This window comes from Equus caballus, chromosome 24 (assembly GCF_041296265.1).
Source record: "Equus caballus isolate H_3958 breed thoroughbred chromosome 24, TB-T2T, whole genome shotgun sequence".
NCBI classification, from domain to species: Eukaryota; Metazoa; Chordata; class Mammalia; order Perissodactyla; family Equidae; genus Equus; species Equus caballus.
Window position 1 is genome coordinate 57,834,202 of NC_091707.1, and position 10,453 is coordinate 57,844,654.

The following is a 10,453-nucleotide window of genomic DNA, read 5'->3' on the forward strand; positions in this document are numbered from 1 at the left end:
TCCCTGCTGAGCTGGGTCTGTGAGGGCCCTGACACCTTCTACTGCCTGCATTCAGCCTGGGAGGGAGAGTTGGGCTCTTGGAGATATGATCAGCTCTCTACTTTGCCTGATTTCCAAGGATTCTGTTTAACAAATTATTTTCTTAATTTTCATAAGTACAGATGGCTGGTGAAGATTCTCAGCCAAATAGATTTTTTGCATGTGTGGCTTAAGATTTTGGAGAGTGGGAGAGATAATAGGTGAATACTTCTTAGTAGAGGAACAGGTTACCACATGTGAGCCTGTGCAGGAAAAATGTGGAGATCAGCTATTATGCTATTTTAAAGATGTTGATTATGAGCTAGCTAAAGTAGAAAAGATTGGTTTTCCTGTGCAGTTAAAAATAAACCTGCCACTGTGCATTTCAGTCGCAACGTATCTGCTGAGCAAAAGGACGAAAACAAAGAAGCAAAACCTCGTTCCCTGCGCTTTACCTGGAGCATGAAAACCACTAGTTCCATGGATCCCAATGACATGATGCGGGAAATCCGCAAAGTGCTGGACGCCAATAACTGCGACTATGAGCAGAGAGAGCGCTTCTTGCTCTTCTGTGTCCATGGCGATGGGCACGCAGAGAACCTCGTGCAGTGGGAGATGGAGGTGTGCAAGCTGCCAAGACTGTCTCTGAATGGGGTCCGGTTTAAGCGGATATCAGGGACATCCATAGCTTTCAAAAATATTGCTTCCAAAATTGCCAATGAGCTAAAGCTGTAACCCAGTAATTATGGTGTAAATTAAGTAGCAATTTAAAAAGTGTTTTCCAGAACACTGATGGAAATGTATAGAATAATATTTAGGCAATAACGTCTGCATCTTCTAAATCATGATATTAAAATATAAGGATGAGAGCACGCCTGGGAGCGAAAGCTGGCCTTTTTTCTACCAATGCACTACATTAAAGATGTGTGACACGTGTGCCCTCTGTCTTATTTCCACTGCCCTGAAAGTCAGCGTGTGACATCCATCTCCATGTGCCTCCTGTCTGTGTGGGTGTGAAAGTCGACTGTGTGTGTATGAAGTAGTGCATACGGAAGCATCTCCTGACACTGGCAGCCAGAATTGTTACAAGTACCTCTGCGGGAGATCATTTGGTGCTAAAACATTAAAATTGCCAAGAAGGAAAATAATGAATTACTACTAAGAATTAACCTTAAGACTAGTTGATAATACAGGTTTACAGTTCATGCCTGTGGTTTTGTGTTTGTTGTTTTGTGTTTTTTTTTAGTGCAAAAGGTTTAAATTTATAGTTGTGAACATTGCTTGTGTGTGTTTTTCTAAGTAGATGCACAAGATAATTAAATTCACTTTTTCTCAGTAAAATCTTGCATTGTCTCCTAATACTATATTTAAGACTCAGATTAAGGCAGTGACTAAAAGTATGTCTCTTTGCCTCCACCATCAAGTTGAACAAAAGCAATTGGAAAATGTATAAAGGCTTGGGGCCGCTGTGTCCTTAGTGTGGGTCCTGGCATTTTGTGATTACTAGCATCTTTCTTCCCCAAAGGCAATAAAGGGAGAAGACGGTGACCTGAGAAGGAAGGGAATCGGGAGTGGCTGGCAGCCTGAGCCTCAGGAGCCCCTGCGCACCCCTGTGTGGAGAAACGCCAGGTCTTGACAGTTCTGGGTTTATTCTCCATTAAGTATGTAATTTTCCTCTCCTTTCTTTTTTTGTGATTCAGTACATGAATCAGACCTCCAGCTTTTTTCCAACACCTACATGGTTATATAGAGGGGGTAATGAACTCTGTCAGTCAGCTTGACACTTTAATCTCATGGGGAAGTTGTCACTTGATTGGTGTGCTGTTTGGGTTCTAGGTTTGTTAGTAGTGGTCAGAGTATGAAAGGCTGGACAGATAGTCAAGCAGTCACAGATCCTTGTTGTCTACCAGGCCGGGCACTGTTCTAGGTGTTTGGGACACATCAGTGAACCAAACAGAGATCCTTAGCCTGATCACGGTGGCAGTCAGTAAACACTAATAAGTATCTAGTATGGAACAAAGGTAGTAAATGCCATGAGAAAGTCACAGAGTGGGGTAAGGCATTGCAGAGGTCCTGGGGCCAGTAGTGATGGGTGGGGACAGGGTGCTTAAGCAGAGACTTGACTTCAAGGGACACATCCACACAGATCTCCGGGAAGAGTGGCCGGCAGAGGCCTGAGGCCAGAGCACACCAGCGTGCTGGAGCAGAGTTGTGGGTGATGCGGTCAGAAGGCCCACTGGGTCTTGAAGACTATTGCAAATGCAAGTCTTTTACTCTGAAATGGGAGCTAAGGGTGGTGGGGTGGGGCGGGAGGAGGGGGGTTGAACAAAGGAGTAGTATGGCCTCAGGTTTTCACAGAATTGCTGTAGCAGCTGTGTTGCAAATCATCATAGGAAGAAAGGAGAAACCAGGAAACAGGAAAGCCGTTGGGCGGCTGTTGACAATAGTTAGGCAAGAGATGGTGCTGGCCCAGTGAGATGGTGATTGGATTCTAGAAGTTTTGAAACAAGAGTCAACTGCCCTTGCTCTTGGATTGGATATGGTGAATGAGAAAAAGCCAAGGATGACTGTGCGATTTTGGCCTGAGCCACAGAAAGGATAGGGTTGCTGCCAGTTGAAATGGAGCAGGATGTGTGAGCAGGTTTGGACGTGTTGAGTTTGAGGTGCCTTTAGACACCAGGTGGAGACTGGAGAGAGACCCTGGGAGCCCTCCACAGGTGAATGGTTCCTATTTAAAACTGGGGGAGAAGCTCACCAGAGAAGAGGAGAGGACCAGCCCTGAGCCCCGAACACGAAGTGGTGAGGCCAGGGAGAAGAGGCGGAGCAGGCAAAGGAGCACTGAGGTAGGAGGAGCGGCAGGCCTGGGAGCAGGGAGGATGGCGGCGCAAATGCCCTTTAACACAAAAGTACAGAGCATCATTTTAAGCTCCCTGGAACTTTCAAATCTCTATTAAAATAACAGTAAGTCCTCTCTCCCTCCTTTTTTCATTTGAGGCATCCTACTTCCTTTTCCAGACCCGGTTCCTTTCAGCCTGCACTTCTGTAACAGCTCAGTGTGCATGGGTTCCTGTGCGTCATCACCCTGCAGAAGTGTGCAGAGATGAAGGGAGCTCTGCCAAGTAAAGGTGTGGCTACGGCCTGGTTCCTTCTTATCTTTATGCCTAGGACACGTTTTAAATTGTTTTTCACATCCATCTTCTCAAGGACAAATTGAATACTAGAAGTTAAACTCCTTTAAGAGAAATTAGTGTACCACATACCCTGATGAAATAGCTAGTCCTTAGCAGACACAAATGTTCGTAGTACTTTCAGTTGCTTATTTGTCATAAGCAGTGTGTGCATTTTAATACATTACTGATCCAGTGAGAAATGACTGTGTCTGTAAGACCACTGTTCACCCACAGAAGTCATTTAAGTTGGTCATATTTAAAAGGCTCTGTTAGTAATTGACATTGACTTGATTTTACCAGCAACATAAGTAGTGTTACTGAGTTTTACTGAGGTTAAAACATGAAATCTCATCCATTACTAAGGGACCCATGCCCTTCGTTTAGATGCTGCATTTTCAGGATGTGACATTTTTATTCTGCATACAGTGAATTTGGAAAAGGGATGTTTTCGAGTACTTGAAAATCACTTGAGATGCAAAGACAAGGCCACATTTTTTCCTCCTTCACTCCCCTGGAATCCCTCTGAGGTGAGGTAAGGTACCTGCTGGGGGCGGTGCTGCTGGTCTTATTTACCCAACAACCAGAGTGTTGTCCTACTCCTGAAAATAAAGTTGATGTTCCAGTTATGCTGGCTTTTCCTCTCCTCTGGATCAGCAAATCACAGGAACCAAGACAATGTTCCTTAATGACATACCTGGCTCTCAGGTCCTCCTTTCATTTCTAAAAATGAAGATTCATGCAGAAAACTGTTCAGAAACATGACTGACTTTCAGAAGCAGAGTGGATACTTCAAGGATGCCTAAGTGAACTTGTAAAAAAGTACTCTGCCAGGAAGTGAGCCCCCGGCTATAGAGCAGGTGCTGAGGCTCTGCCCACTAGTTACTGAAGCAGAGTCTGGGTGGCCATGAAGGCTGGTGGTCCAGTGGGTTTCATTCTGAAACAGGACTTCTTAGATTCACTTCACCCAGATGTCAGAGCCCTGCCTGTTTAGAAGTGATTTAGGCAGTGCAGCCTAGTGGTTGAAGTGTACGCCCTTGACCTAGGCAGCCTGGTTTCCATATTCCAGCTTCATGACCTTGGGTTTCCTCCTCTAGCAAGTCAGCATGTTAGTAGTAATATCTCACTCTGGGTTGTTGGCAGAGTCCACCAGACAACAAGTGCAGCAGGGCGCCTGGCAAATGTTAGCAAATAGGGCAGCTCAAACAGGCTCAGGTCTTTTTAAACAAAAACATAAGCTAACCCTCTCCTCTTCCTCCCCACCAAGCTTACCCAGGGCATGGAAGTCCTTGAACAGTGGACTCTCTGGCTCTCAGGAGAGGACACTGCCCTTGCAGCAGAGACTTGATAGAGAAATTTTAATTTCTAGGGACCGGCCCCATGGCCGAGTGGTTGGGTTCGTGTGCTCCGCTTCGGAGGCCCAGGGTTTCACCGTTTTGAATCCTGGGCTCGGATGTGGCACCGCTCATCAGGCCATGCTGAGGCAGTGTCCCGCATTCCACAACCGGAAGGACCCACAACTAAAAATACACAACCATGTACTGGGGGGGGGGTTGGGAGAAAAAGGAAAAGTGAAATCTTTTAAAAGAAAAAAAAAAAGGAAATTGCAATTTCTAAAGTATAGAGTTCTGGTCTCTAAGCCTGCTGTTAGAAAAGTTCCTGGCCTCAAGCCTTTGCTGGTGTTCCAAGAGGACAAGGAAGATGAGTGAGCCTGGGGTAAGGGCGCAGACAGAAGGAGGCTGATGGTGCCCTGCCCTCCTCTAAGCTTTTGCTCATGTCTCCTCCTCAAAGAGGCCTACCCTGGCCATCACATTTAAAATTGCACCCAGGTCTCCCAGGCCTGTTTGCCTAACTCTGCCCTCTCACTGTCTGCTGTTCTTAACACACCAACAGTCAAGATCATTTACAAATTTATTTTGTCTCTTGTGTCTACCCTCCCTGCCCTTACTAGAGTATAGCAAACCACATGGGGCAAGGATCTTCATCTTTTTTTCTTCCTGTATCCCAAGTACCTAGAATAGTGCCTGGTACACAGTACAAAATAAATATTTGTTTGATGATGATGATGAAGAAGCACAGGCAAGAGATACCTAGAAAGCACAAGGCAGCTTTAGTGGCTTCAGTCAAAACTGTTACTGAGGTTTGTGCACAGCTGCCCTGACCCCAGATGGCCAAGGATGAGACAGGCAGTGGCTGTGGGAAGCTGTATTTTGGTTTGTGGCCCATCCTACTTGGTCTCCAGCATCCCTCGGAGCCCTTCCTGTTTTATAGACAAGGCTCAGAGGTGGGATGAGAATGGAGCCCACAGTTCCCGGGTTTGGCCAATGTGCTTTTTTCTTCACCGAGCTGCCTGTAATGCTGATGCCCATATTGTGTCATTCAGCTCTAGTCAGACACAGACCACTCAAGTCCCCAGGTGAGTCATACAGGAGTATGGTCATACAGGAGTAGGTCCTGCATCACATGACATTTGCTGTCAGGTGTGAAACTGGGAGTTGAAACACTTGGCTTAACACCTTAATCTGTGTCCCACACAACAGAGTCACGTGGTCAGTGTATCATTTAGATTTCAGTCTGTTAAAAGAGTAGCAACCTGAGGCTTGGCAGCTGTGTATAAGCTGGTGTTTAATCAGGAGATCAGAAAGTTCTCTAGGTATTGACAGTAGCCTTCACCTCTGACTGCTCTGTCACTGGCGTCAAGCCGAAAGTGAGATGTGGTGAGCGGAAGTCCTGGTTCGTTGTGCCCACACGTGCCTCCCACCTGTGATAGGGAAGCTGGTTCTCGGGTTCACCTAGGGCCGAAGACTAGACCACCACTTGCTAAGACGACCTGGATCTGCAAAGGTGAAGGCTGGGGAAACTGGAGGCTGCATTGGGCACTTACGTTGCCCTTGGCTTTGTTTTGTTGGTTTCTTTTGGTATTTGTTGTTTGTGTAGTGGGGCTGATCTGTTACAAATTCTGAGGTTCTCACATCTTTTCCAGCTCCCTGGATATTCATTCCTATGGTTTCCAGCTGTGCTGAAATACCTTCGTACCAAATGGGTTGATAAATAGGAGCCTTTGTGGAGGTTCACTGAGAAAAGAGACAACTGATCATGCTGCAGCTTTCCCCACCAGGCTGTGCCTTTTGCAGTTTCCTGCTCTCTTTCTACATCCCACCCACCTAACCCACCTCTAAGTGCTATTTTAAGCCAGCATTGTAGAACTCATCCATCAAGCAGAAGGGAAGTCTACAGTTGCTCATCAGGAACGTCTCCAGCTTCTGCTGGACACCTTCAGTCCAGGGTGCTCAAGCACATGCACATCCCAGGGAGCTGGGAAGAGTTTTGGCTGGTTCTGCATTTTCCTGATGCGGATCGGCTTCTTGCACCACCCTGGTGGTATCTCCTGCTCTCGGGAGTTTTAACTAGTCAAGGCTCAAGTATGTGAAGATAAAAATTGTATTGCTTCCCTGAAATTCCCTTCTCCAAGTTAAACTGATCTAGTTCTTTTCAGATGTTTCAGGACAAGAAATGAAGACTTTTCATCATTGTTTGTTCATATGGTCATTCATGGATCTGCATATTTTGAGGGGGTAGGGGGGCAGCTACTCTCGAGGGCTTGGTGCTAAACTCAGGGGATCCAGAAATAAACAAGGTAAGACCCATGTCCTCCAAAAGCTTGGTCTGATGGCAAGAGGGGTACAGACACAGTCCCAAAACCCGGTATGGCCAGTGCTGCATGAAGGAATGCCAGGGCTCGAGGCTGAGCAGGAAGCCTGGTCTGGGTGGAGGAGGCAGGTAGAGATGACAGCCTGAAGCACCCCCTAGTTTGCTCAGTGGAAGAGGAAGGAGTAGCACCTGCAAAGGCAGGTAGGGAGGGGCCCACCCTGTCTCAGACTCAGAGTGTGGTGGGGCAGTGACGGGGCCAGGGTGCTGCTGGACGGGCTCTGTCTTGTTGCTGTCCCAATAAAGCATGTCTCAGACAATGCACCTCTGTTCTTTTAAGGGGACTTCCTTAGGGAGTGACCTGGCAGGCTTCAGGGTAGAGTTCTGCTGCTGCCAGACCAAAACAGACTCCATTGCACTGGGAAGCCAGGTCCTGGGGCCCAGAGAGGAAGGCGTGGGGCACCTGGCATGGCAGCTTCTTCCGGAGTGAATTCTGCGCTGACTTGTCTCTCCCTCTCTCTCCAGAGGGAGCTGCCAGCAGGCGTGGGTAGGTGTGAATACATTCTCAAAGCAGGCATGCTTTGCATAGAAATAAGCTGGGAAGTAGGAGCATATGTAGCCATGTTTATTAACATGGCACCAGTAGTCCTTTGGTAGAGAGTGCCCCTGAGAGCCGTTTCCCAACACCAGGAGCTGCACCCCTCCATTAGCCCCAAATGCACTGTGCATGCTAGGATGCTGCTTGGGCTGGTCCCTCCCCTGCTCGTGTCCTCAGGCCAGTTTCTGCTCACTCCTCAGCACCCAGCTCAGCTGTCATCTGCTGCCTCCAGTCCTCGAGGTTCTTAGCCTCTCAGCCCCAGCCCAGCTGGCCTCTCTCATTGGCTGTCCCTGTGCCCTGTATTGCTGGGTCCTCTGCATTTTCTGAGCTCTGGAGAATCCTGATGGGCTTGTCTGATGGCTCATCAAATATGAACTCAGCCTGTCTGTAATGGATGGGAGTTCCCGTTTCCCAGAAAGGCCATGCTGGGCGTCGTTTTGTCCTGACGTTGCTAAATGTGTAGGACATGTTTTGCTGGGTTGCATTTCCTATGATCATATCATTAATAAATTGAACTGCACTGGAAAAGCAAAGTCATGTTATCGTATGTCCTTGAGGCTAGGCGAATACAGAAAAGCAGTCAGCACCTCAATCCTCCTTCCTGGTGTAAACAAAGAGTGAGGAGGCGGTGGCAAGACCTCTGGCCTACCTCTGCTCAGAGCGTCTCCTCTCTGAGATAGGCACTGTTGCCATGACTTGTGGTGCAGCAGCACAAGTGGCCCCTACCAGGCACAGAGTCAATTTCAAGTATGGATTTTTATGCACCACCTTTATTTCTTTTTGAAAATGTAATGCATTCAAAGTGCTGTTTAATATGTTGGGCAGTTGATGGGTAAAAAGTATCGACAACTCTAGACTTCTGACTTTAGTGAAAATTTAATAGAAGTTTTGTGGGGTTTTTGCTATATTGTGTATTTCTGGAATAACCTGGGCCTGTGTAACCACAGGCCACCTGTACCAGTAGTCGGAGCAGCCCAGGTCAGTTGGCATGGATGAGTGAGGGAAGGCCCAAAGCCTGACCCCATAGTTGGCATTCTCAGAAGCTTCACAGTGAAACAGTTGTATGACAGGAGAGTGACAAAGGATAAAGCCCAAGGAGAATGACAGGTGAGCACTGAGATCCTTCCTGAAAGGAAGGCTGGAGCAGGTGGGAAAGTCTTCCCTGGAGATTTGGGTATAGGTGGGTTCTGCGCTTTGGGTGGGCAGCACAGAACGTGGAAAGCAGAGAGCAGACATGCAGAAGGGAGCCCCAGGTTAGACAGCAACAGCAAGTGAAAACAAGTCTGGAGGTGTTAGTGCCACTGCCATCAGTCTCCGGTCTTGTGTGTGTGTGAGGAAGATGGTCCTGAGCTAACATCTGTGTCAATCTTCCTTTTGTAAGTGGGATGTCTTGAGATCATGGCTTGATGAGTGGTATATAAGTCCGTGCCCAGGATCCCAACCCACGAACCCCAAGCCGCCAAAGCGGAGCATGTGAACTTAACCACTGTGCCACCGGGCCAGCTCATCGTGTGCCATGTTGAGTGCACATTGGCATGGGGGGTGTGCCCAAAGCCAGGCTGTGTTTCTGAAGCCAGTGGTCTCAGTTCCAACTAAATTCCTGGACACATTCACCTCCAAGTCCTGCAGAACCCTGAGCAGACCGGCGAACACCAAGTTGGGCCCCACTTTGCAGTAGGGTTCGTAAATGACAGAGCAGGGTCCCAACCCCAGTCCCCATCGCCCAGTCAGAAATGGTGCTGGCCGTGATGTGTGTGCACCAGGTTGCACACAGGCGGGTGTTCCACCTGCCAGACTTGGGTGGTGTGGTCTTTGTCCTCATCCTAAGATGGCCACTGGAGCGTTTTAAAAATCCATGGCTATGGCTGCTGCCAGAGAATCTTGGAAATATGCTCCTCTAACTGGAGCTGTGTGCCAGGCTCAAAACCAGGGTTTTGCTCAAAAACAAAAGCAGAAGGGGAGAATGGCTGCTGGGAGACAAGCAGCTGTCTCTGCTCAAAGATTTGGCAGAAACCTGAGGAGCTAGAAGGAATGCTTTTCTGGGTCTTAAGGTTAATTATTTAAGTCAAGGCTTAAATTTTGACAAGCCCCCAAGAAGGGTGTGAAAATCAGGACTTCTGAAACCAAGCAGAACATTTTCACTTCTCTGTGTCTTTAGCAAAGCAGGACGTATTATGCAAAGACAGGTTTGGCGAGAGAAGTGGAAAGAGTCCACATGCTGTGGAGGACCCCTGCAGAAAGCCTCTAGCCACACTTGGAATGAGGATTTTTGTCATCCAGTTCACATGTAAAAAGCCTCAGTTCTCCAAACTGAAATGCTGTCTCCTGCTCCAAAACCTCACAGCCAGAAAGATGACTTCTTACCAGTCAAAAGATTGTTTCCCTTTGTTACCTATGGAAAAGGAAATTAGATCAGAATCCATGTGAGTGCAGTGTGCAACCCGCAGCGGGCTTTAGGAGGCTTTGCTGTAGGCACCGGCGGCTCCAAATAGAAATTCAGGGGCCTGCCGGGTGGCACAGCAGTTAAGTGCACATGCTCCGCTTAGGTGGCCCAGGGTTCGCTGGTTCATATCCCGGGTGCGGACATGGCACCGCTTGGCAAGCCATGCTGTGGCAGGCATCCCACATATAAAGTAGAGGAAGATGGGCACGGATGTTAGCTCAGGGCCAGTCTTCCTCAGCAAAACAAAAAAGGAGGATTGGCAGCAGATGTTAGCTCAGGGCCAGTCTTCCTCAGCAAAACAAAAAAGGAGGATTGGCAGTAGATGTTAGCTCAGGGCTAATCTTCCTCAAAAAAAAAAAAAAATTCAGAATAAGGAAACTTCCAGGCAACTGCCACCTGCTCAGTTACTGCTAAGAGAAGGGGGTCCTGCACATGAGAGGTCTAGAATGTTCTGAAAAGTCAAAGAGCAGTGAAAAGAGCCCAGGACTTGGAACTGGATGATCTCACTAGTGACCCTGAGCCAGTCTCCCTCTCTTTGCCTCAATTTCCCTGTCTGTGGGGAAGCCTCAGGAGTGGTGA

General features: G+C 47.9%; 1 protein-coding gene and 1 long non-coding RNA gene across 19 annotated transcripts in view; both read left to right on the forward strand.

Moving 5' to 3' along the window:
- The window catches only part of MARK3 (microtubule affinity regulating kinase 3), a 103,379-nt gene extending 102,020 nt beyond the window's left edge, over positions 1 to 1,359 (forward strand). For all 18 annotated transcript variants that reach the window (XM_070249314.1, XM_070249316.1, XM_023628470.2 and 15 more), the window contains one exon: positions 408 to 1,359. In XM_070249314.1, the coding sequence (XP_070105415.1) occupies positions 408 to 753 (346 nt within the window). In that variant the 3' untranslated portion in view covers positions 754 to 1,359. The remainder of the gene's footprint in view (positions 1 to 407) is intronic.
- Positions 1,360 to 1,543: 184 nt separating this feature from the next.
- LOC138920536 (uncharacterized) lies at positions 1,544 to 7,148 on the forward strand. The gene is made up of 2 exons (XR_011431902.1): positions 1,544 to 1,679; positions 6,169 to 7,148. It is a non-coding gene; the product is annotated as an uncharacterized lncRNA (long non-coding RNA).
- Positions 7,149 to 10,453: the final 3,305 nt, after the last annotated feature.